General features: G+C 60.0%; 2 protein-coding genes across 2 annotated transcripts; one reads left to right on the top strand and one right to left on the bottom strand.

Annotated features, from left to right (window-relative positions):
- On the top strand, positions 1 to 22,841 carry LOC137360269 (cyclic AMP-dependent transcription factor ATF-1-like). Its single transcript, XM_068025770.1, has 5 exons — positions 1 to 97; positions 2,830 to 2,969; positions 5,267 to 5,449; positions 8,616 to 8,775; positions 20,470 to 22,841. The coding sequence occupies exons 2-5, from the start codon at positions 2,909 to 2,911 to the stop codon at positions 20,612 to 20,614; spliced, it is 549 nt and encodes a 182-aa protein (XP_067881871.1). The 5' UTR covers positions 1 to 97; positions 2,830 to 2,908; the 3' UTR covers positions 20,615 to 22,841.
- LOC137360267 (chymotrypsin-like elastase family member 2A) lies at positions 21,586 to 26,206 on the bottom strand. The gene is made up of 5 exons (XM_068025768.1): positions 26,125 to 26,206; positions 25,530 to 25,728; positions 22,961 to 23,226; positions 22,345 to 22,487; positions 21,586 to 21,996 (listed from the first exon to the last, which is right to left on the bottom strand). Exons 1-5 carry the CDS (start codon positions 26,204 to 26,206, stop codon positions 21,763 to 21,765), a joined length of 924 nt encoding a protein of 307 aa, XP_067881869.1. The 3' UTR covers positions 21,586 to 21,762.
- Positions 26,207 to 26,463: the final 257 nt, after the last annotated feature.

Genomic DNA, 26,463 nt, shown 5'->3' with positions numbered 1-26,463 from the left:
CGGCGTTATCGGAGAGCGATGATTCCCAGGAGTCATCCGACAGTGTGTCATCCTCGCAGAAATCCAGAGAGATACTTTCCAGGCGGCCATCTTACAGGTACTGCCAGAGCTGAGTGCATTGGTGCGAGACTCGGTGCGGTAACAGTTAGGATGCCGCCGCCCGACAGCGCTACAGCCTCTCATCCAGCGGCCGCCGTTTTTAGCAGAGTGTCAGTCAGTCCGTAATCGCCTGCTCGCCATTTACCAGGGTCAGGGGGCCCTGCTCACAAACTGGTCATTCGTTATTCTTTCGTGATCCATTCCCCTTGGTAACTGGAGTGACAGCCGAACAGGTTCCAAGCATAGCAGCATCGACCTGTTCGTAAAGTGGCAGGATAAAGTGTTGAGCTTTTATTAACAACCCAAACGGCCAACCCTGATCCTGAGATTGTGACCACCCAGCCCCCTAGTCCTAGGCTCTCGACCCAGGGAGAAACAGCCTTACCACTTTGATTACCTGTAAATTTAGCCATGGTGCTCGTGACTCCTGGCTCCAGATCATCTACGAAGGTGTTGAACAGGTTCTCGCGACAGAGTGAGACCTGACAGGTTCTTGCACAGTTGGTGTCACTGTGGCCACTGAATCAGAAGGTGTGGGTTCAGGTCCCACCACGGTAACCTGAGCACAAAATCCAGCTTGACACTGCACTGCAGTGCAGTGCTGAGGGAGCGCCGCACAATCGGAGGGTCATTGCAGAGGGAGCGCCGTGATGTCGGAGGGTCATTGCCGAGGGAGGGCCGTGCTGTCGGAGGGTCAGTACTGAGGGAGTGCCGCACTGTCGGAGGGTCACTACTGAGGGAGCGCCGCGCTGTTGGAGGGTCAGTGCTGAGGGAGTGCCACACTGTCGGAGGGTCAGTGCTGAGGGAGTGCCGCACTGTCGGAGGGTCAGTACTGAGGGAGTGCCGCACTGTCGGAGGGTCAGTACTGAGGGAGTGCCGCGCTGTCAGAGGGTCAGTCCCGAGGGAGCGCCGTACTGTCGGAAGGGTCAGTGCCGAGGGAGTGCCGCGCTGTCGGAGGGTCAGTACTGAGGGAGTGCCGCGCTGTCAGAGGGTCAGTGCCGAGGGAGCGCCGCACTGTCGGAGGGTCAGTGCCGAGGGAGTGCCGCACTGTCGGAGGGTCAGTGCCGAGGGAGTGCCGCACTGTCGGAGGGTCAGTACTGAGGGAGTGCCGCACTGTCGGAGGGTCAGTACTGAGGGAGTGCCGCGCTGTCGGAGGGTCAGTACTGAGGGAGTGCCGCACTGTCGGAGGGTCAGTACTGAGGGAGTGCCGCACTGTCGGAGGGTCAGTACTGAGGGAGTGCCGCACTGTCGGAGGGTCAGTACTGAGGGAGTGCCGCACTGTCGGAGGGTCAGTACTGAGGGAGTGCCGCACTGTCGGAGGGTCAGTACTGTAGGAGTGCCGCACTGTCGGAGGGTCAGTGCCGAGGGAGTGCCGCACTGTCGGAGGGTCAGTACTGAGGGAGCGCCACACTGTCGGAGGGTCAGTGCCGAGGGAGCGCCGCACTGTCGGAGGGTCAGTACTGAGGGAGCGCCGCACTGTCGGAGGGTCAGTCCCGAGGGAGTGCCGCACTGTCGGAGGGTCAGTCCCGAGGGAGCGCCGCACTGTCGGAGGGTCAGTACTGAGGGAGTGCCGCGCTGTCGGAGGGTCAGTACTGAGGGAGTGCCGCGCTGTCGGAGGGTCAGTACTGAGGGAGCGCCGCGCTGTCGGAGGGTCAGTACTGAGGGAGCGCCGCGCTGTCGGAGGGTCAGTACTGAGGGAGCGCCGCGCTGTCGGAGGGTCAGTACTGAGGGAGCGCCGCGCTGTCGGAGGGTCAGTACTGAGGGAGCGCCGCGCTGTCGGAGGGTCAGTACTGAGGGAGTGCCGCGCTGTCGGAGGGTCAGTACTGAGGGAGTGCCGCGCTGTCGGAGGGTCAGTACTGAGGGAGTGCCGCGCTGTCGGAGGGTCAGTACTGAGGGAGTGCCGCGCTGTCGGAGGGTCAGTACTGAGGGAGTGCCGCGCTGTCGGAGGGTCAGTACTGAGGGAGTGCCGCGCTGTCGGAGGGTCAGTACTGAGGGAGTGCCGCGCTGTCGGAGGGTCAGTACTGAGGGAGTGCCGCGCTGTCGGAGGGTCAGTACTGAGGGAGTGCCGCGCTGTCGGAGGGTCAGTACTGAGGGAGTGCCGCGCTGTCGGAGGGTCAGTACTGAGGGAGTGCCGCGCTGTCGGAGGGTCAGTACTGAGGGAGCGCCGCGCTGTCGGAGGGTCAGTCCCGAGGGAGCGCCGCACTGTCGGAGGGTCAGTGCCGAGGGAGCGCCGCACTGTCGGAGGGTCAGTGCCGAGGGAGCGCCGCACTGTCGGAGGGTCAGTGCCGAGGGAGCGCCGCACTGTCGGAGGGTCAGTTCCGAGGGAGCGTCGCACTGTCGGAGGGTCAGTACTGAGGGAGCGCCGCACTGTCGGAGGGTCAGTGCTGAGGGAGCGCCGCGCTGTCGGAGGGTCAGTACTGAGGGAGCGCCGCGCTGTCAGAGGGTCAGTCCCGAGGGAGCGCCGCGCTGACGGAGGGTCAGTACTGTCGGCTGTACCATTTTCAAGAACAATTTATCAGGTCATTACTACATTGCTGTATTTGGGAGCTTCCTGTGCACAGACTGACTGCCACGTTTCCTCGATTGCAACAGTGAATACACTTCTAAAGTACTCCGTAGGTTGTGAAGCGCTTTGGGACGTGGTGATAGACGCGATAAAGATGCAAGTCTTTTGTTTGGATTCTGGAGTACTGTCTCTAACGCCGTCTCGTTCTGTGTTTGAATTGGAAGGAAAATCCTCAATGAGCTATCGTCAGGAGACTCTGCGGCCACAAAGACCGAGGGGAAAGGCGATGAAGACGTTGGCACCATGCCTCTCACCACAATGACCATGCCGACGCCCATCTACCAAACCAGCACTGGACAGTACAGTAAGTGGGGCATCCCGTGCTGCCATCTCAGCAAACCCTAGTTAGGTGATGCCAAGATTGGCATTTTCAAGGTCTGTCTGAGGGAAGGAATGGGACAGTTTTTTATACGTCCTGGGTGAGAGCACAAGTTTAAGAGTAGAAGACGAGGTGTGATGAATTTCGATTGCTGAGCAACAGGAAGTTGTGTTTGGGGGGTGGTGTCGGGTGCTCAGTATGATAAGGGGGAAGAGGTTGGGGGAGAACCGATTACATGAAATGGTTGAATGGCTGACGCAGAGACCTGCATCTCTGAAGGGAAAATCGGGAAAGTATTTCAAGCACAGGCAAATACAGGGCTATGGGGAGAGAGCGGGGGCAGTGAGATTAGTTTGGGGATTGATACAGGGCTATGGGGAGAGAGCAGGGGCAGTGAGATTAGTTTGGGGATTGATACAGGGCTATGGGGAGAGAGCAGGGGCAGTGGGATTAGTTTGGGGATTGATGCGGGGCTATGGGGAGAGAGTGGGGCAGTGGGATTAGTTTGGGGATTGATACAGGGCTATGGGGAGAGAGCGGGGCAGTGGGATTAGTTTGGGGATTGATACAGGGCTATGGGGAGAGTGGGGCAGTGGAATTAGTTTGGGGATTGATACAGGGCGATGGGGAGAGAGTGTGGCAGTGGGATTAGTTTGGGGATTGATACAGGGCCATGGGGAGAGAGTGGGGCAGTGGGATTAGTTTGGGGATTGATACAGGGCTATGGGGAGAGAGTGGGGCAGTGGGATTAGTTTGGGGATTGATACAGGGCTGTGGGGAGAGAGTGGGGCAGTGGGATTAGTTTGGGGATTGATACAGGGCCATGGGGAGAGAGTGGGGCAGTGGGATTAGTTTGGGGATTGATACAGGGCTATGGGGAGAGAGGGGGGCAGTGGGATTAGTGTGGGGATTGATACTGGGCTATGGGGAGAGAGCGGGGCAGTGGGATTAGTTTGGGGATTGATACAGGGCTGTGGGGAGAGAGTGGGGCAGTGGGATTAGTTTGGGGATTGATACAGGGCCATGGGGAGAGAGTGGGGCAGTGGGATTAGTTTGGGGATTGATACAGGGCTGTGGGGAGAGAGCGGGGCAGTGGGATTAGTTTGGGGATTGATACAGGGCTGTGGGGAGAGAGTGGGGCAGTGGGATTAGTTTGGGGATTGATACAGGGCCATGGGGAGAGAGTGGGGCAGTGGGATTAGTTTGGGGATTGATACAGGGCTATGGGGAGAGAGTGGGGCAGTGGGATTAGTTTGGGGATTGATACAGGGCCATGGGGAGAGAGTGGGGCAGTGGGATTAGTTTGGGGATTGATACAGGGCTATGGGGAGAGAGTGGGGCAGTGGGATTAGTTTGGGGATTGATACAGGGCTATGGGGAGAGAGTGGGGCAGTGGGATTAGTTTGGGGATTGATACAGGGCTGTGGGGAGAGAGTGGGGCAGTGGGATTAGTTTGGGGATTGATACAGGGCCATGGGGAGAGAGTGGGGCAGTGGGATTAGTTTGGGGATTGATACAGGGCTATGGGGAGAGAGCGGGGGCAGTGGGATTAGTTTGGGGATTGATACAGGGCTGTGGGAAGAGAGCGGGGCAGTGGGATTAGTGTGGGGATTGATACAGGGCGATGGGGAGAGAGCGGGGCAGTGGGATTAGTTTGGGGATTGATACAGGGCTGTGGGGAGAGAGCGGGGCAGTGGGATTAGTTTGGGGATTGATACTGGGCTATGGGGAGAGAGCGGGGCAGTGGGATTAGTTTGGGGATTGATACAGGGCTATGGGGAGAGAGCGTGACAGTGGGATTAGTTTGGGGATTGATACTGGGCTATGGGGAGAGAGCGGGGCAGTGGGATTAGTTTGGGGATTGATACAGGGCTATGTTGGGGAGGCAGAGCATTAACTGGGCACCTCGGCCCAGGCGGAGCATCACACCGACTGACCCGGCCCTGGCAGGATATTGAAGTATCTCCCATTCTGCCAGGGGTGACGTTACTGAAATGATTGGTCGATCATCCTGGGTCTGAGTGTTGGATTTCTGGCCGTGCGCAGAAGCCAAGCCTGAGTTGAGTCACAAGGGGGTTGAGGGAGCTGCCACAGTCTGTGCAGCTCCCCCTCTCCTCGTGACTGCAGTCGATCTGCAGCACAGGAGGCAGACCGTTTGTCCTTTGTTGTAACCTTTTCTCTGGAGCATCTAGGTGGCCTGGTACCACATGCAGCTGATATTGTTTTAATGATAGTGGCCATGCCAAATTCCTAACCCGCTGTTCACCATTCCACTCACGCAGTTGCCATAGCGCCCGGTGGGACAATACAGCTTGCGAGTCCAGGCTCTGAGGGGGTCCAGGGACTCCAAACGCTCACCATGACCAACACCGCGGGCGGTCAGCAGGGAACCACCATCCTACAGTACGCACAGACCGCAGACGGGCAGCAGATACTCGTCCCGAGCAACCAGGTGGTCGTGCAGAGTGAGTAAGGAAAGTCATGCTTGCTCCGCACACGTGTGGCGAGTGAGTATGAAAGAGAGAGCGTGGGGGGGCTGATGTTGTACCTGCAGCAAATCCAGAAACCTGAGCCTGTAACCCAGGCTGACGCTTCCTGTGCAGTACTGCGGGAGCTCCGCACTGTCGGACGGTCGGTACCGAGGGCGTGCCGCACTGTTGGAGGGTCAGTGTCATCGAGTTATACAGCACAGAAACAGGCCCTTCGGCCCATCGTGTCAGTGGCGGCCATCAAGCACCTATCTATTCTCATCCCATTTTCCAGCAATTGGCCCGTAGCCTTGTATGCTATGATGTTCCAAGTACTCATCTAAATACTTCTTAAATGTTGTGAGGGTTCCTGCCGCTACCACCCCCTTCAGGCAGTGTGTTCCAGATTCCAACCACCCTCTGGGTGAAAAGATCTTTCCTCAAATCCCCTCTAAACCTCCTGTCACTTAACTTAAAGCTATGCCCCCTGGTTATTGACCCCTCCGCTCAGGGAAAAAGTTTATTCCTATCTAACCAATCAATGCCCCTCATAATTTTGTAAACCTCAATCAGGTCCCTCCTCAGCCTTCTCTGCTCGAAGGAAAACAACCCTCACCTATCCCAGTCTCTCTTCATAGCTGAAATGCTCCAGCCCAGGCAACATCCTGGTGAATCTCCTCTGCACCCTCTCCAGTGCAATCTCATCCTTCCTATAGTGTGGTGACCAGAACTGTACACAGTACTCCAGCTGTGGCCTAACTAGTGTTTTATACAGCTCCATCATAACCTCCCTGCTCTTATATTCTATGACTCAATTAATAAAGGCAAGTATCCCATATGCCTTCCTAACCACCTTATCTACCTGTGCTGCTGCCTTCAGTGATCTATGGACAAGTACACCAAGGTCCCTCTGACCCTCTGTACTTCCTAGGGTCCTACTATCCATTGTATATTCCCTTGCCTTGTTAATCCTCCCAAAATGCATAACCTCACACTTCTCAGGATTAAATTTCAGTACTGACGGAACACCGCACTGTCGGAGGGTCAGTACTGAGGGAGCGCCGCGCTGTCGGAGGGTTAGTACTGAGGGAGCCCAGTGCTGAGGGAGCGCCGCGCTGTTGGAGGGTCAGTACTGAGGGAGCGCCGCACTGTCGGAGGGTCAGTACTGAGGGAGCGCCGCGCTGTCGGAGGGTTAGTACTGAGGGAGCCCAGTGCTGAGGGAGCGCCGCGCTGTTGGAGGGTCAGTACTGAGGGAGCGCCGCACTGTCGGAGGGTCAGTACTGAGGGAGCGCTGCACTGTCGGAGAGTCAGTGCTGAGGGAGTGGCGCACTCTCGGAGGGTTGGTACTGAGGGAGCACACTGTCGGAGGGTCAGTGCGGAGGGAGTGTCGCACTGTCTGGTCAGTGCGGAGGGAGTGTCGCACTGTCTGGTCAGTGCGGAGGGAGTGTCGCACTGTCTGGTCAGTGCGGAGGGAGTGTCGCACTGTCTGGTCAGTGCGGAGGGAGTGTCGCACTGTCTGGTCAGTGCGGAGGGAGTGTCGCACTGTCTGGTCAGTGCGGAGGGAGTGTCGCACTGTCTGGTCAGTGCGGAGGGAGTGTCGCACTGTCTGGTCAGTGCGGAGGGAGTGTCGCACTGTCTGGTCAGTGCGGAGGGAGCGTCGCACTGTCTGGTCAGTGCGGAGGGAGCGTCGCACTGTCTGGTCAGTGCGGAGGGAGCGTCGCACTGTCTGGTCAGTGCGGAGGGAGCGTCGCACTGTCTGGTCAGTGCGGAGGGAGCGTCGCACTGTCTGGTCAGTGCGGAGGGAGCGTCGCACTGTCTGGTCAGAGCGGAGGGAGCGTCGCGCTGTTGGAGGGTCAGTACTGAGGGAGCGCCGCACTGTCGGAGGGTCAGTACTGAGGGAGCGCTGCACTGTCGGAGAGTCAGTGCTGAGGGAGCGCCGCGCTGTCGGAGGGTCGGTACTGAGGGAGCCCAGCGCTGAGGGAGCGCCGCGCTGTTGGAGGGTCAGTGCTGAGGGAGTGGCGCACTCTCGGAGGGTTGGTACTGAGGGAGCACACTGTCGGAGGGTCAGTGCGGAGGGAGTGTCGCACTGTCTGGTCAGTGCGGAGGGAGTGTCGCACTGTCTGGTCAGTGCGGAGGGAGTGTCGCACTGTCTGGTCAGTGCGGAGGGAGTGTCGCACTGTCTGGTCAGTGCGGAGGGAGTGTCGCACTGTCTGGTCAGTGCGGAGGGAGTGTCGCACTGTCTGGTCAGTGCGGAGGGAGTGTCGCACTGTCTGGTCAGTGCGGAGGGAGCGTCGCACTGTCTGGTCAGTGCGGAGGGAGCGTCGCACTGTCTGGTCAGTGCGGAGGGAGCGTCGCACTGTCTGGTCAGTGCGGAGGGAGCGTCGCACTGTCTGGTCAGTGCGGAGGGAGCGTCGCACTGTCTGGTCAGTGCAGAGGGAGCGTCGCACTGTCTGGTCAGTGCCGAGGGAGCGTCGCACTGTCGGAGGGTCAGTGCCGAGGGAGCGTCGCACTGTCTGGTCAGTGCCGAGGGAGCGTCGCACTGTCTGGTCAGTGCCGAGGGAGCGTCGCACTGTCTGGTCAGTGCCGAGGGAGCGTCGCACTGTCGGAGGGTCAGTGCCGAGGGAGCGTCGCACTGTCGGAGGGTCAGTGCCGAGGGAGCGTCGCACTTACGGAGGGTCAGTGCCGAGGGAGCGTCGCACTGTCGGAGGGTCAGTGCCGAGGGAGCGTCGCACTTACGGAGGGTCAGTGCCGAGGGAGTGCCGCGCTATCGGAGGGTCAGTGCTGAGGGAGCATCGCACTGTCGAAGGGTCAGTGCCGAGGGAGTGCCGCGCTATCGGAGGTGCCATCTTTGAATGAGACTGTTAATTGAAGTCTCCCTCGAAGGTGGACAAAAACAATCCCATGGCCACAATTTCAAAGAAGAGCAGGCGCCAACATCCCGAAAACTATTGATCTGCTCTTTTATCACATTGCTGTTTGTGGGATCTTGCTGTGCGCAAATTGACTGCCACGTTTCCTACAACACCTGGAAAAATGTCCTGAGTTGACTGTGAAGTGATTTGGGATGTCCTGAGGTGATGGAGGTTGTACCCGTGTTGTAAACAGGCAGCAGCAGACTCTGGTTAATACATTTGTCCTCGCTTTGTGTTTTTGTGCTGACCAGCTGCTTCAGGTGAAATGCAGACCTACCAGATTCGAACCACTCCCACCACCAACTCACTGCCGCAGACTGTGATGATGACATCGCCGGTCACCCTACAACCACAATCGACCAAGACAGAAGATGCAACCTTGAAACGGGAGATCAGACTAATGAAAAATAGGTGAGTAACCTCTGTGTCTGACTACGGCTGTGGATCAGGGGCAATCCGGAATCCCGGGATCGCCTGTAAATAAAGATCTGCTCCCCGGGGACCGACCCCCTGAATACTGACTCACTCCCCGGGGAACCTACCCCCTTAATACTGACTCACTCCCCGGGGACCGACCCCCTTAATACTGACTCACTCCCCGGGGAACCTACCCCCTTAATACTGACTCACTCCCCGGGGACCGACCCCCTTAATACCGACTCACACCCCGGGGAACCCACCCCCTTAATACCGACTCACTCCCCGGGGAACCCACCCCCTTAATACCGACTCACTCCCCGGGGAACCCACCCCCTTAATACCGACTCACTCCCCGGGGAACCGACCCCCTTAATACCGACTCACTCCCCGGGGAACCCACCCCCTTAATACCGACTCACTCCCCGGGGAACCCACCCCCTTAATACCGACTCACTCCCCGGGGAACCGACCCCCTTAATACTGACTCACACCCCGGGGAACCCACCCCCTTAATACTGACTCACTCCCCGGGGACCGACCCCCTGAATACTGACTCACTCCCCGGGGAACCACCCCCTGAATACCGACTCACTCCCCGGGGAACCCACCCCCTTAATACTGACTCACTCCCCGGGGAACCCACCCCCTGAATACTGACTCACTCCCCGGGGAACCACCCCCTGAATACCGACTCACTCCCCGGGGACCGACCCCCTTAATACTGACTCACTCCCCGGGGAACCCACCCCCTTAATACTGACTCACTCCCCGGGGACCGACCCCCTGAATACCGACTCACTCCCCGGGGAACCCACCCCCTGAATACCGACTCACTCCCCGGGGAACCACCCCCTGAATACCGACTCACACCCCGGGGAACCCACCCCCTTAATACTGACTCACTCCCCGGGGACCGACCCCCTTAATACTGACTCACTCCCCGGGGACCCACCCCCTTAATACTGACTCACTCCCCGGGGACCGACCCCCTGAATACCGACTCACTCCCCGGGGACCGACCCCCTGAATACCGACTCACTCCCCGGGAAACCCACCCGCTTAATACTGACTCACTCCCCGGGGACAGACCCCCTGAATACCGACTCACTCCCGGGGAAACCCACCCCCTTAATACTGACTCACTCCCCGGGGACCGACCCCCTGAATACCGACTCACTCCCCGGGGAACCTACCCCCTTAATACTGACTCACTCCCCGGGGACCCACCCCCTTAATACTGACTCACTCCCCGGGAACCCACCCCCTTAATACTGACTCACTCCCCGGGGAACCCACCCCCTTAATACTGACTCACTCCCCGGGGACCGACCCCCTTAATACTGACTCACTCCCCGGGAACCCACCCCCTTAATACTGACTCACTCCCCGGGGAACCTACCCCCTTAATACTGACTCACTCCCCGGGAACCCACCCCCTTAATACTGACTCACTCCCCGGGGACCGACCCCCTTAATACCGACTCACTCCCCGGGGAACCAACCCCTTAATACTGACTCACTCCACGGGGACCGACCCCCTTAATACTGACTCACTCCCCGGGGAACCACCCCCTTAATACTGACTCACTCCCCGGGGACCGACGCCCTTAATACTGACTCACTCCCCGGGGAACCACCCCATTAATACTGACTCACTCCCCGGGGACCGACCCCCTTAATACTGACTCACTCCCCGGGGACCCCCCCCCCCCTTAATACTGACTCACTCCCCGGGGAACCTACCCCCTTAATACCGACTCACTCCCCGGGGACCGACCCCCTTAATACTGACTCACTCCCCGGGGAACCCACCCCCTTAATACTGACTCACTCCCCAGGGAACCCACCCCCTTAATACCGACACTCCCCGGGGAACCCACCCCCTTAATACTGACTCACTCCCCGGGGACCGACCCCCTTAATACCGACTCACTCCCCGGGGAACCCACCCCCTTAATACTGACTCACTCCCCGGGGACCCACCCCCTTAATACTGACTCACTCCCCGGGGAACCCACCCCCTTAATACTGACTCACTCCCCGGGGACCGTCCCCCTTAATACTGAGTCACTCCCCGGGGACCGACCCCCTTAATACTGACTCACTCCCCGGGGACCCACCCCCTTAATACTGACTCACTCCCCGGGGAACCCACCCCCTTAATACTGACTCACTCCCCAGGGAACCCACCCCCTTAATACTGACTCACTCCCCGGGGACCGACCCCCTTAATACTGACTCACTCCCCGGGGACCGACCCCCTTAATACCGACACTCCCCGGGGAACCCACCCCCTTAATACTGACTCACTCCCCGGGGACCGACCCCCTTAATACCGACTCACTCCCCGGGGAACCCACCCCCTTAATACTGACTCACTCCCCGGGGACCCACCCCCTTAATACTGACTCACTCCCCGGGGAACCCACCCCCTTAATACTGACTCACTCCCCGGGGACCGTCCCCCTTAATACTGAGTCACTCCCCGGGGACCGACCCCCTTAATACTGACTCACTCCCCGGGGACCCACCCCCTTAATACTGACTCACTCCCCGGGGAACCCACCCCCTTAATACTGACTCACTCCCCGGGGACCCACCCCCTTAATACTGACTCACTCCCCGGGGAACCCACCCCCTTAATACTGACTCACTCCCCGGGGAACCCACCCCCTTAATACTGACTCACTCCCCAGGGAACCACCCCCTTAATACTGACTCACTCCCCGGGGAACCCACCCCCTTAATACTGACTCACTCCCCGGGGACCGACCCCCTTAATACTGACTCACTCCCCTGGGAACCCACCCCCTTAATACTGACTCACTCCCCGGGGAACCCACCCCCTTAATACTGACTCACTCCCCGGGGAACCCACCCCCTTAATACCGACTCACTCCCCGGGAACCACCCCCTTAATACCGACTCACTCCCCGGGGACCGACCCCCTTAATACAGACTCACTCCCCGGGGAACCCACCCCCTTAATACTGACTCACTCCCCGGGGAACCCACCCCCTTAATACCGACTCACTCCCCGGGGACCGACCCCCTTAATACCGACTCACTCCCCGGGGACCGACCCCCTTAATACTGACTCACTCCCCGGAGACCGACCCCCTTAATACTGACTCACTCCCCGGGGACCGACCCCCTTAATACCGACTCACACCCCGGGGAACCCACCCCCTTAATACCGACTCACTCCCCGGGGACCGACCCCCTGAATACCGACTCACACCCCGGGGAACCCACCCCCTTAATACCGACTCACTCCCCGGGGACCGACCCCCTTAATACCGACTCACACCCCGGGGAACCCACCCCCTTAATACTGACTCACTCCCCGGGGACCGACCCCCTTAATACCGACTCACTCCCCGGGGAACCACCCCCTGAATACCGACTCACACCCCGGGGAACCCACCCCCTTAATACTGACTCACTCCCCGGGGACCGTCCCCCTTAATACTGACTCACTCCCCGGGGACCGACCCTCTGAATACCGACTCACTCCCCGGGGAACCCACCCCCTTAATACTGACTCACTCCCCGGGGAACCTACCCCTTTAATACTGACTCACTCCCCGGGGAACCTACCCCCTTAATACCGACTCACTCCCCGGGGACCCACCCCCTTAATACTGACTCACTCCCCGGGGACCGACCCCCTGAATACCGACTCACTCCCCGGGGACCGACCCCCTGAATACCGACTCACTCCCCGGGAAACCCACCCCCTTAATACTGACTCACTCCCCGGGAACCCACCCCCTTAATACTGACTCACTCCCCGGGGACCGACCCCCTTAATACTGACTCACTCCCCTGGGAACCCACCCCCTTAATACTGACTCACTCCCCGGGGACCCACCCCCTTAATACTGACTCACTCCCCGGGGACCCACCCCCTTAATACTGACTCACTCCCCGGGAACCCACCCCCTTAATACTGACTCACTCCCCGGGGACCGACCCCCTTAATACCGACTCACTCCCCGGGAACCCACCCCCTTAATACTGACTCACTCCCCGGGGACCGACCCCCTTAATACTGACTCACTCCCCGGGGGACCCACCCCCTTAATACTGACTCACTCCCCGGGGAACCGACCCCCTTAATACTGACTCACTCCCCGGGGACCCACCCCCTTAATACTGACTCACTCCCCGGGAACCCACCCCCTTAATACTGACTCACTCCCCGGGGAACCCACCCCCTTAACACTGACTCACTCCCCGGGGACCCACCCCCTTAATACTGACTCACTCCCCGGGGACCCACCCCCTTAATACTGACTCACTCCCCGGGGACCGACCCCCTTAATACAGACTCACTCCCCGGGGAACCACCCCCTTAATACTGACTCACTCCCCGGGGACCCACCCCCTTAATACCGACTCACTCCCCGGGGAACCTACCCCCTTAATACCGACTCACTCCCCGGGGAACCCACCCCCTTAATACTGACTCACTCCCCGGGGACCCACCCCCTTAATACTGACTCACTCCCCGGGGACCGACCCCCTTAATACAGACTCACTCCCCGGGGAACCTACCCCCTTAATACTGACTCACTCCCCGGGGACCACCCCCTTAATACTGACTCACTCCCCGGGGACCGACCCCCTTAATACAGACTCACTCCCCGGGGACCGACCCCCTTAATACTGACTCACTCCCCGGGGAACCCACCCCCTTAATACTGACTCACTCCCCGGGGAACCCACCCCCTTAATACTGACTCACTCCCCGGGGAACCCACCCCCTTAATACTGACTCACTCCCCGGGGACCGACCCCCTTAATACAGACTCACTCCCCGGGGAACCTACCCCCTTAATACTGACTCACTCCCCGGGAACCCACCCCCTTAATACTGACTCACTCCCCGGGGACCGACCCCCTTAATACCGACTCACTCCCCGGGGAACCAACCCCTTAATACTGACTCACTCCCCGGGGAACCACCCCCTTAATACTGACTCACTCCCCGGGGACCGACCCCCTTAATACTGACTCACTCCCCGGGGAACCACCCCATTAATACTGACTCACTCCCCGGGGACCGACCCCCTTAATACTGACTCACTCCCCGTGGACCCCCCCCCCCCTTAATACTGACTCACTCCCCGGGGAACCCACCCCCTTAATACTGACTCACACCCCGGGGAACCCCCCCCCCTTAATACTGACTCACTCCCCGGGAACCCACCCCCTTAATACCGACTCACTCCCCGGGGACCGACCCCCTTAATACTGACTCACTCCCCGGGGAACCCACCCCCTTAATACTGACTCACTCCCCAGGGAACCCACCCCCTTAATACCGACTCACTCCCCGGGGAACCTACCCCCTTAATACCGACACTCCCCGGGGAACCCACCCCCTTAATACCGACTCACTCCCCGGGGAACCTACCCCCTGAATACCGACTCACTCCCCGGGGACCGACCCCCTTAATACTGACTCACTCCCCGGGGACCGACCCCCTTAATACTGACTCACTCCCCGGGGAACCCACCCCCTTAATACTGACTCACTCCCCGGGGACCGACCCCCTTAATACTGACTCACTCCCCTGGGAACCCACCCCCTTAATACTGACTCACTCCCCGGGGAACCCACCCCCTTAATACTGACTCACTCCCCGGGGAACCCACCCCCTTAATACTGACTCACTCCCCGGGGAACCCACCCCCTTAATACTGACTCACTCCCCGGGGACCGACCCCCTTAATACCGACTCACTCCCCGGGGAACCACCCCCTTAATACCGACTCACTCCCCGGGGACCGACCCCCTTAATACCGACTCACTCCCCGGGGAACCACCCCCTTAATACTGACTCACTCCCCGGAGACCGACCCCCTTAATACAGACTCACTCCCCGGGAAACCCCCCCCACTTAATACTGACTCACTCCCCGGGGAACACACCCCCTTAATACTGACTCACTCCCCGGGGAACCCACCCCCTTAATACTGACTCACTCCCCGGGGAACCCACCCCCTTAATACTGACTCACTCCCCAGGGAACCCACCCCCTTAATACTGACTCACTCCCCAGGGAACCCACCCCCTTAATACTGACTCACTCCCCGGGAACCCCCCCCCTTAATACAGACTCACTCCCCGGGGAACCCACCACCTTAATACTGACTCACTCCCCGGGGAACCACCCCCTTAATACTGACTCACTCCCCGGGGAACCCACCCCCTTAATACTGGCTCACTCCCCGGGGAACCCCCCCCCTTAATACTGACTCACTCCCCGGAGACCCACCCCCTTAATACTGGCTCACTCCCCGGGGAACCCACCCCCTTAATACAGACTCACTCCCCGGGGAACCCACCCCCTTAATACTGGCTCACTCCCCGGGGAACCCACCCCCTTAATACAGACTCACTCCCCGGGCAACCCACCCCCTTAATACTGACTCACTCCCCGGGGAACCCACCCCCTTAATACTGACTCACTCCCCGGGGAACCCACCCCCTTAATACTGGCTCACTCCCCGGGGAACCCACCCCCTTAATACAGACTCACTCCCCGGGCAACCCACCCCCTTAATACTGACTCACTCCCCGGGGAACCCACCCCCTTAATACTGACTCACTCCCCAGGGAACCCACCCCCTTAATACAGACTCACTCCCCGGGGACCGACCCCCTTAATACTGACTCACTCCCCGGAGACCCACCCCCTTAATACTGACTCACTCCCCGGGGACCCACCCCCTTAATCCTGACTCACTCCCCGGGGAACCCACCCCCTTAATACTGACTCACTCCCCGGGGACCCACCCCCTTAATACAGACTCACTCCCCGGGGAACCCACCCCCTTAATACTGACTCACTCCCCAGGGAACCACCCCCTTAATACTGACTCACTCCCCGGGGACCGACCCCCTTAATACTGACTCACTCCCCGGAGACCGACCCCCTTAATACCGACTCACTCCCCGGGGAACCCACCCCCTTAATACCGACTCACACCCCGGGGAACCCACCCCCTTAATACTGACTCAAGCCCCGGGGACCGACCCCCTTAATACCGACTCACTTCCCGGGGAACCACCCCCTTAATACAGACTCACTCCCCGGGGAACCACCCCCTTAATACTGACTCACTCCCCGGGGAAGCCCCCCCTTAATACTGACTCACTCCCCGAGGACCCACCCCCTTAATACTGACTCACTCCCCAGGGAACCCACCCCCTTAATACTGACTCACTCCCTGGGGACCGACCCCCTTAATACTGACTCACTCCCCGGGGACCCCACCCCCTTAATACTGACTCACTCCCCGGGGAACCCACCCCCTTAATAATGACTCACTCCCCGGAGACCCACCCCCTAAATACCGACTCACTCCCCGAGGACCCACCCCCTTAATACTGACTCACTCCCCGGGGAACCCACCCACTTAATACTGACTCACTCCCCAGGGAACCCACCCCCTTAATACTGACTCACTCCCTGGGGACCGACCCCCTTAATACTGACTCACTCCCCGGGGATCGACCCCCCTTAATACTGACTCACTCCCCGGGGACCCACCCCCTTAATACAGACTCACTCCCCGGGGGACCCACCCCCTTAATACTGACTCACTCCCCGGGGGACCCACCCCCTTAATACTGACTCACTCCCCGGGGAACCCACCCCCTTAATACTGACTCACTCCCCGGGGAACCCACCCCCTTAATACTGACTCACTCCCCGGGGGACCCACCCCCTTAATACTGACTCACTCCCCGGGGGACCCACCCCCTTAATACTGACTCACTCCCCGGAGACCCACCCCCTTAATACTGACTCACTCCCCGGGGAACCCACCCCCTTAATACTGACTCACTCCCCGGGGAACCCACCCCCTTAATACTGACTCACTCCCCGGGAACCCACCCCCTTAATACCGACTCACTCCCCGGGAACCCACCCCCTTAATACTGACTCACTCCCCGGGAACCCACCCCCTTAATACTGACTCACTCCCCGGGGACCGACCCCCTTAATACCGACTCACTCCCCGAGGACCCACCCCCTTAATACTGACTCACTCCCCGGGGAACCCACCCCCTTAATACTGACTCACTCCCTGGGGACCGACCCCCTTAATACCGACTCACTCCCCGGGGACCCCACCCCCTTAATACTGACTCACTCCCTGGGGACCGACCCCCTTAATACTGACTCACTCCCCGGGGAACCCACCCCCTTAATACTGACTCACTCCCCGGGGACCCACCCCCTTAATACTGACTCACTCCCCGGGGATCGACCCCCTTAATACTGACTCACTCCCCGGGGACCCACCCCCTTAATACAGACTCACTCCCCGGGGGACCCACCCCCTTAATACTGACTCACTCCCTGGGGACCGACCCCCTTAATACTGACTCACTCCCCGGGGAACCCACCCCCTTAATAATGACTCACTCCCCGGGGACCCACCCCCTTAATACAGACTCACTCCCCGGGGATCGACCCCCTTAATACTGACTCACTCCCCGGGGGACCCACCCCCTTAATACTGACTCACTCCCCGGAGACCCACCCCCTTAATACTGACTCACTCCCCGGAGACCCACCCCCTTAATACTGACTCACTCCCCGGGGACCCACCCCCTTAATACTGACTCACTCCCCGGGGAACCCACCCCTTTAATACTGACTCACTCCCCGGGGACCAACACCCTTAATACTGACTCACTCCCCGGGGAACCCACCCCCTTAATACTGACTCACTCCCCGGGGAACCCACCCCCTTGATACTGACTCAAGCCCCGGGGACCCACCCCCTTAATACTGACTCACTCCCCGGGGGACCCACCCCCTTAATACTGACTCACTCCCCGGAGACCCACCCCCTTAATACTGACTCACTCCCCGGGGACCCACCCCCTTAATACTGACTCACTCCCCGGGGAACCCACCCCTTTAATACTGACTCACTCCCCGGGGACCAACACCCTTAATACTGACTCACTCCCCGGGGAACCCACCCCCTTGATACTGACTCAAGCCCCGGGGACCGACCCCCTTAATACAGACTCACTCCCCGGGGAACCCACCCCCTTGATACTGACACACTCCCCGGGGAACCCCGCCTTAATACTGACTCACTCCCCGGAGACCCACCCCCTTAATACTGACTCACTCCCCGGGGACCCACCCCCTTAATACTGACTCACTCCCCGGGGACCCCCCCCTTAATACTGACTCACTCCCCGGGGACCCCCCCCTTAATACTGACTCACTCCCCGGGGAACCACCCCCTTAATACTGACTCACTCCCCGGGGACCGACCCCCTTAATACTGACTCACTCCCTGGGGACCGACCCCCTTAATACCGACTCACTCCCCGGGGAACCCACCCCCTTAATACCGACTCACTCCCCGGGGACCACCCCCTTAATACTGACTCACTCCCCGGGGAACCCACCCCCTTAATACTGACTCACTCCCCAGGGACCCACCCCCTTAATACCGACTCACTCCCCGGAGACCCACCCCCTTAATACTGACTCACTCCCCGGAGACCCACCCCCTTAATACTGACTCACTCCCCGGGGAACCCACCCCCTTAATACTGACTCACTCCCCGGGGACCGACCCCCTTAATACTGACTCACTCCCCTGGGAACCCACCCCCTTAATACTGACTCACTCCCCGGGGAACCCACCCCCTTAATACTGACTCACTCCCCGGGGACCCACCCCCTTAATACCGACTCACTCCCCGGGAACCCCCCCCCCTTAATACTGACCCGCTCCTCGGGGCCCCCCCCCCCCCCCCCCGCCTTAATACTGACCCACTCCCCGGGGACCCCCTGTAAATACTGACCCACTCCCCGGGGACCCCCCTGTAAATACTGACCCACTCCCCGGGGACCCCCCTGTAAATACTGACCCACTCCCCGGGGACCCCCCTGTAAATACTGACCCACTCCCCGGGGACCCCCCTGTAAATACTGACCCACTCCCCGGGGACCCCCCTGTAAATACTGACCCACTCCCCGGGACCCCCCTGTAAATACTGACCCACTCCCCAGGTATCCCCCTGTAAATACTGACCCACTCCCCGGGACCCCCCTGTAAATACTGACCCACTCCCCGGGACCCCCCTGTAAATACTGACCCACTCCCCGGGACCCCCCTGTAAATACTGACCCACTCCCCGGGACCCCCCTGTAAATACTGACCCACTCCCCGGGACCCCCCCTGTAAATACTGACCCACTCCCCGGGGACCCCCTGTTAATACTGACCCACTCCCCGGGGACCCCCCTGTTAATACTGACTCACTCCCCGGGGACCCCCCTTAATACCAACTCACTCCCTGGGGACCCCCCACCCCCTTAATACCTACTCCCTGGGGACCCCCGGTTAATACTGACCCACTCCCCGGGGACCCCCCTGTAAATACTGACTCACTCCCCGGGGACCCCCCCCCCCCCCTGTAAATACTGACCCACTCCCCGGGGACCCCCCTGTAAATACTGACCCACTCCCCGGGGACCCCCCTGTAAATACTGACTCACTCCCCGGGGACCCCCCTGTAAATACTGACTCACTCCCTGGGGACCCCCCCCCCCTTAATACCTACTCCCTGGGGACCCCCGGTTAATACTGACCCACTCCCCGGGGACCCCCCTGTAAATACTGACTCACTCCCCGGGGACCCCCCCCCCCCCCCTGTAAATACTGACCCACTCCCCGCGGACCCCCCTGTAAATACTGACTCACTCCCCGGGGACCCCCCCTGTAAATACTGACTCACTCCCCGGGGACCCCCCTGTAAATACTGACTTACTCCCCGGGGACCCCCCCTCTGTAAATACTGACCCACTCCCCGGGACTCCCCTGTGAATACTGACCCACTCCCCGGGGACCCCCCCCCCCCCCCTGTAAATACTGACCCACTCCCCGGGGACCCCCCTGTAAATACTGACCCACTCCCCGGGACTCCCCTGTAAATACTGACCCACTCCCCGGGACTCCCCTGTGAATACTGACCCACTCCCCGGGGACCCCCCCCCTGTAAATACTGACCCACTCCCCGGGACTCCCCTGTGAATACTGACCCACTCCCCGGGGACTGTCTGTTAATACTGACCCACTCCCCGGGACTCCCCTGTAAATACTGACCCACTCCCCGAAGACTCCCCTGTAAATACTGACCCACTCCCCGAGGACTCCCTGTAAATACTGACACACTCCCCGGGGACCCCCCTGTAAATACTGACCCACTCCCCGAGGACTCCCTGTAAATACTGACACACTCCCCGGGGACCCCCCTGTAAATACTGACCCACTTCCCAGAGACCCCCCTGTTACTACTGACCCACTCCCCAGAGACCCCCCTGTTACTACTGACCCACTCCCCAGAGACCCCCCTGTTAATACTAACACACTCCTCAGGGACCCCCCCTGTTAATATTGGCACGTTCCTGGAGAGCACTTGTCGATTGGGCTGAGCTCGCCAGGAACCGCCTGCAACAGAAATTGATGTAAAAGACCTGTCCAGTGATGGCCCTGTACCAAAATGGCAAAATATCCTCTCTCCACATCTCCCAAACCTTCAGAGAGCTTCAGCCTGGCAGGTTGGACACCGAGGGGCCTGGCCTGATAGATGTGTGTCCCATCACAGCTAAATCTTTGTGTCTGTTTTCAGGGAAGCGGCAAGGGAGTGTCGTAGGAAGAAGAAAGAGTATGTCAAATGCCTGGAGAATCGGGTCGCTGTGCTGGAAAATCAGAACAAGACATTAATAGAGGAACTGAAGACCCTAAAGGACCTGTACTGTCACAAAACAGTCTAACACTGTCATAAACTCTTTGAAACATGAGTCCTGTGGACTATTAGACTGAGGTGTGGAGGGGCGAAGAATTTTGACCTGTAATTTAATATGCGATGGCTGTTGGACAGCGGGGGAGGGTGGGAGCAGCGGATATAACTTCTGTAACTTTTTTTTACATTAATTTGATGAGTTTATCACACCATGAGGAATGAGTGAGTGAGGGGTCGTTAGAAGTCTGTGACTGACTGATGGCCGCGAGAGAGAGAGAGAAACTGGGATCCTGACTTCAGTCTGGCGGCAAGAACCCGCCCCGAACGCGAGGGTCTGTTGTGAACCCACCCTGACGGGGCCGGTCCCCGGGCAGCCGGCTTGAAATGGGCATGGATTCGGAATCGGATGCCACCCGTCCGGGCGACAGCTTGCGCCGGGCGTTGCCAGCGTGCCGCCACCCGTCACGTCTTGTCGAAACTTTCAGTGCCTAACCGGCAGGTCCCTCCACGTTGCAACTGGGAGGACCTGCTAACATTTTACCTTTCTTGTATTTTGGATGAGTGCACCCTCGGTCGACGACCCACCTCTGCTGCCGCTGCCCCAGTTACCCGGATCCAGTGTCCTTTCTGTCTTGGTGGTAGCATGGGTGGAATGAAGCTTGGGATTGTGATGAGACCCAGAGCTGGGAATTGAGGTGGACACTGAGGACAAACTGTGGCTTTGATATACATTCCTAGCTCGCCTCTAGACGCGTGCGTGCCTGCCTGTGTGCGTGTTTCCTTTTTTTATATACGTGTATATATATATATATATCTCCACAATGCTGTACGGGACCTTCCACTTGTTTTTGTAACAATGGAATCGGATGTTACTGTTCGGTGGGAGCGTTTCTCTGCGGGAGACTGACCCCACTCTTGGGATTTCGTACTTTGCTTTTTCATTGGTCTAGCCCTGGATGCACGCGGCAGTACTTTGTATTAAATTTTTAATAAGGTCCAGAGATACATGTACGTGTCGGTCACTCACTCCGGCCGCCTGCTTCCCCGGCTCAGACTGTGGCGTTCTGCCTGGCTGGACCAGAATGGAGCAGGTAAGTGCCTGTAAAGATAACGCTCGGCCCATGTCATCTCCTAAGGCTGGTTTTCCTCGGCGGGCGCTCTTGGCCGTACAGCCACCGGTCAGCAGTGAGCAGCCGCCAGCGCCAGGGCGAGGGGAAGGCAGTACAGCGGGCTCCGGGCACTGCCTGCATTGACGGCCTTGATTGTGCTGATCCAGTCTTGGTAGTTCTGCGCGCGGGTGTACACCCCCACCTTGTGGGGCAGCGCGCAGAAGGCCCCGAAGCTCGACACCCCTATCAGGTAAAACAGCTCGTCCTGGTAGCTGAAACACTGCAGAGGTCCCCCGCTGTCTCCCTGGAAGGGGTTTTTGAAAAGAAGCATTCAGCATTTCGCATCCTCTTACTGTTCTACCAAGCGCTCCCACCCCCCCCCCCTCCACCCCCTGCCTCTCTGCAGGGCAGGGGCACAGTGGAACTGCACACCAACCCACGCTGCCCCATACACGGGTGAGCCCCGTCCGTTCATCTCCCAAACGTTGGCTGACCCGCTGGTGGGAAAGGGGATCGTTGGGTTGGAGACGCTGGGGTTGTTCTCCTTTAGAACAGAGGCGATGGAGGGGAGGGTGTTGGACCGCACGGCCTGTGTGTCGAGTAGCTGCCCCTGCCCTAGCTGTACCGCACCGCTTTCTTACACGCACACTACCTGACAGCCGTCGATGGCTCCGTCCTCGTATCCGGCGCATTGCATGGTCTCCGTAATTATCCCGTTGTACCAGTCTTGCCGATTGCAGACCGTGGTCGGGATCAGCTTCACTTCTGCCTCCTGCAAGACGTCTGCTGTTGGCCCTGAGGGGAAATATAAATAATCAGAAACGCCCGTTCCTTTTTCTCTCTCTTTGCTTTCCATAAAGCTGGCGTGGCCTGGTCCAGCGCTGCTGGGCATCGTCCGCAAAGGGACTGGGGGAGAAGCGGGGGGGGGGTCCATCCCCCCCAATTGCCTGCCCCTCTTCCGCGGTTACGTCTGCGCCCGTGGTGTCCCTGGAGAGGGAGCACGCGGTTTCCGTCAGTGCGCCTGAGGCCTTCCGCGACAGCTGGGTGCCGCAGGGACTGGAGTGCATCGTCGGCGCCGAGAGTGGCATTTTAATCTGAGTTTTTTGTTTTATTTATCTGTTTTTAATAAAGTTATCTTAAAAATGTAAATATGTACATAAAGGGGGCCCGAGGAATAAAGGGGTTTACAGCCAGCGGAGCGCTCCACGCCGTGCAGGGGCCGTGGCGATGTCGGAAACGCGGGCTTCCCCTCGCGCCAGGTCGCCTACCGTTGGCTTCCAGGGCGCCCCAGCCGCTGATGAAGCAGAGGTCGGCGTTGGACAGCTTGGAGCTCTGGGCCGGCAGGCAGATGGGCCGGACGTGGCCGCTGTACGCAATCTCTTCCTCCAGCAGCAGCAGGGCGATGTCGTTGTTGAGGGTCCGGTGGTCGTAGGCGTAGTGACTGATGATCCTGACCACGTTCGTCACGCGGGTGTGAACGCTGAAGGCGGACCTCTGGTGCAGGCCGGTCACGACTGCCCAAAATTGCGCTTTCCTGTGGCGTGGGGGGTGGAAGTCAAACTGAGAATTAACGGTTGTGTCGCGGAGGGGTGGGGGGGGGGGGGAAGAGGGGAGCTGAAATCAGCAAATTTACTTTCTGTTATCGAGGCTGGTGGGGGGGGGAACGGGGTCCGTCGGGTGGGGTCACCAGCCTGTCGGAGGAAGAGAGAATAGGGGGGGGGGGGCGAGCGACCGGATAGCCTGCTGATTCATGAGGTTGGTTGAGGGATAAATGTCGGCCCCAGGGCACCAGGTGAAATCAAGGCCCCACCCCGCCCCCACTGGCTCAGTACTGACCCTACACCACTGGCCCATCTCATAAACAGGGGGCAGGATGGCGCCTCGGTTTAATGTCACAGCCGAAAGATGGCGCTCCCTCAGCACTGACCCTCCGACAGCGCGGCGCTCCCTCAGTACTGACCATCCGACAGTGCGACGCTCCCTCAGCACTGACCCTCCGACAGTGCGACGCTCCCTCAGCACTGACCCTCCGACAGTGCGGCGCTCCCTCAGTACTGACCCTCCGACAGTGCGGCGCTCCCCCAGCACTGACCCTCCGACAGTGCGGCGCTCCCCCAGCACTGACCCTCCGACAGTGCGGCGCTCCCTCAGTACTGACCATCCGACAGTGCGGCGCTCCCTCAGTACTGACCCTCCGACAGCGTGGCACTCCCTCAGTACTGACCATCCGACAGCGCGGCGCTCCCTCAGCACTGACCCTCCGACAGTGCGGCACTCCCTCAGCACTGACCCTCCGACAGTGCGGCACTCCCTCAGTACTGACCATCCGACAGCGCGGCGCTCCCTCAGCACTGACCCTCCGACAGTGCGGCACTCCCTCAGCACTGACCCTCCGACAGTGCGGCGCTCCCTCAGTACTGACCCTCCGACAGTGCGGCACTCCCTCAGTACTGACCATCCGACAGCGCGGCACTCCCTCAGCACTGACCCTCCGACAGTGCGGCACTCCCTCAGTACTGACCATCCGACAGCGCGGCACTCCCTCAGTACTCTCCCTCCAACAGTGCGGTGCTCCCTCAGTACTGACCCTCCGACAGTGCGGTGCTCCCTCAGTACTGACTCTCCGACAGTGCGGCGCTCCCTCAGTACTCTCCCTCCAACAGTGCGGTGCTCCCTCAGTACTGACCCTCCGACAGTGCGGTGCTCCCTCAGTACTCTCCCTCCAACAGTGCGGTGCTCCCTCAGTACTGACTCTCCGACAGTGCGGCGCTCCCTCAGTACTGACTCTCCGACAGTGCGGCGCTCCCTCAGTACTGACCATCCGACAGCGCGGCGCTCCCTCAGTACTGACCATCCGACAGTGCGGCGCTCCCTCAGTACTGACCCTCCGACAGTGCGGTGCTCCCTCAGCACTGACCCTCCGACAGTGCGGTGCTCCCTCAGCACTGACCCTCCGACAGTGCGGCACTCCCTCAGTACTCTCCCTCCGACAGTGCGGTGCTCCCTCAGCACTGACCCTCCGACAGTGCGGCACTCCCTCAGTACTCTCCCTCCGACAGCGCGGCGCTCCCTCAGCACTGACCCTCCGACAGTGCGGTGCTCCCTCAGCACTGACCCTCCGACAGTGCGGCACTCCCTCAGTACTCTCCCTCCGACAGCGCGGCGCTCCCTCAGCACTGACCCTCCGACAGTGCTGCGCTCCCTCAGTACTCTCCCTCCGACAGTGCGGCGCTCCCTCAGCACTGACCCTCCGACAGTGCGGTGCTCCCTCAGCACTGACCCTCCGACAGTGCGGCACTCCCTCAGTACTCTCCCTCCGACAGTGCGGTGCTCCCTCAGCACTGACCCTCCGACAGTGCGGCACTCCCTCAGTACTCTCCCTCCGACAGCGCGGCGCTCCCTCAGCACTGACCCTCCGACAGTGCGGTGCTCCCTCAGCACTGACCCTCCGACAGTGCGGCACTCCCTCAGTACTCTCCCTCCGACAGCGCGGCGCTCCCTCAGCACTGACCCTCCGACAGTGCGGCGCTCCCTCAGCACTGACCCTCCGACAGTGCGGCGCTCCCTCAGCACTGACCCTCCAACAGTGCGGCGCTCCCTCAGTACTGACCCTCCGACAGTGCGGCGTTCCCTCAGTACTGACCCTCCGACAGTGCGGCGCTCCCTCTGCACTGACCCTCCGACAGTGCGGCGTTCCCTCAGCACTGACCCTCCGACAGTGCGGCGCTCCCTCAGCACTGACCCTCCGACAGCGCGGCGCTCCCTGTTCGTACAGCGCTGGGAGCTTTCGCCCGACGACCGGACGTCGGGTGTCTGGCGCCTCGGCGTGGTACACACCTCGTACTGTCGACGAAACAATGTGCAGCGGTGAGGACCCAGCGGCTGTCGACAATTATTCCACCACACACGTGCCAGTACAGCCCGTACTGCTTGAACTGAACGCTGGCCTGCCACGGCCAGGCACCCGGCAAGGCATCCTGGCCACCGACCACACGAGACGGGACCGGAGTACCCACCAGCGGCCGCAGTCCACACTCTGAGGAGACACCAGAGGAATCGCTTGAGAAAGGGCGAACCGTTTAACCTTGTCCCTCGGCTCTTCGCCTTTTATGTTCTTCCCCCGCCCCCCACCCCCATGCCGCCAATAGTATTATCCTTCTTTCCCGAGGTTGCGCCTTGCATTGCTCGGCCTCTCTCCGACACTGACTGCCTGCAATTTAAAATGATCATCCTGTCGTCCAACACCCACCTCCCACCCCCACCCCTAACCTCCCTGACATCTCCGCGCTCCTCCAATCCCCAAACCTCTCCGCACCCCCCCCCCCCCCCCCAGTCTCTTAAAGGCGCAGGGGCAGGGCGAACCCCCCCACCGGCCACGCGCGTGCACCATTCGGGCGGCGGGGTCAGGATGGCCGCCTTCCCCGGGCGTTACCTGCATTCCTGTTTGCAGGCACCGGTGCCAGGCTACCGCAGGCTAACAGCAGCAGGAGCAGCAGCACCCTCCCCAGATCCATTACTCTGGAGACCCTCGCCCGCCTCCCCTCGCCTCCGTTACACCCAGCGTCCCCCGGGGAGCTCGGGCGCACACAGCACAGAGTCTAGGCGAAACCCTGGGCCATCGCCAGGGCCGTCCGAGCCAAGTGCCGATCCGTCAGCAGGCGGCGAGGCTGCAGCCCAAAGGCCTGGGCCACCGCAGGCACATTTTGCCCAGTGTCTCACAAAGAATCTTTATTAGACACAAGGGGCAGCTGATGATATCATCCCATCATAT

This window comes from Heterodontus francisci, unplaced genomic scaffold (assembly GCF_036365525.1).
Source record: "Heterodontus francisci isolate sHetFra1 unplaced genomic scaffold, sHetFra1.hap1 HAP1_SCAFFOLD_1516, whole genome shotgun sequence".
Classification (NCBI taxonomy): Eukaryota; Metazoa; Chordata; class Chondrichthyes; order Heterodontiformes; family Heterodontidae; genus Heterodontus; species Heterodontus francisci.
This window is presented reverse-complemented; position numbering and strand designations above follow the sequence as displayed.

Bases quoted from the DNA above. Each gene is read 5' to 3' on its own strand.
- LOC137360269 (XM_068025770.1), top strand. From the start codon at position 2,909: ATGCCTCTCACCACAATGACCATGCCGACGCCCATCTACCAAACCAGC. The intron at 2,970-5,266 runs GTAAGTGGGGCA...CCACTCACGCAG, and splicing joins AACCAGCACTGGACAGTACA to TTGCCATAGCGCCCGGTGGG. The intron at 8,776-20,469 runs GTGAGTAACCTC...GTCTGTTTTCAG, and splicing joins ATCAGACTAATGAAAAATAG to GGAAGCGGCAAGGGAGTGTC.
- LOC137360267 (XM_068025768.1), bottom strand. From the start codon at position 26,206: ATGGATCTGGGGAGGGTGCTGCTGCTCCTGCTGCTGTTAGCCTGCGGT. The intron at 23,227-25,529 runs GTGTGTACCACG...CCCACGCCACAG, and splicing joins TGTTTCGTCGACAGTACGAG to GAAAGCGCAATTTTGGGCAG. The intron at 22,488-22,960 runs GTAGGCGACCTG...ATTTCCCCTCAG, and splicing joins GGGCGCCCTGGAAGCCAACG to GGCCAACAGCAGACGTCTTG.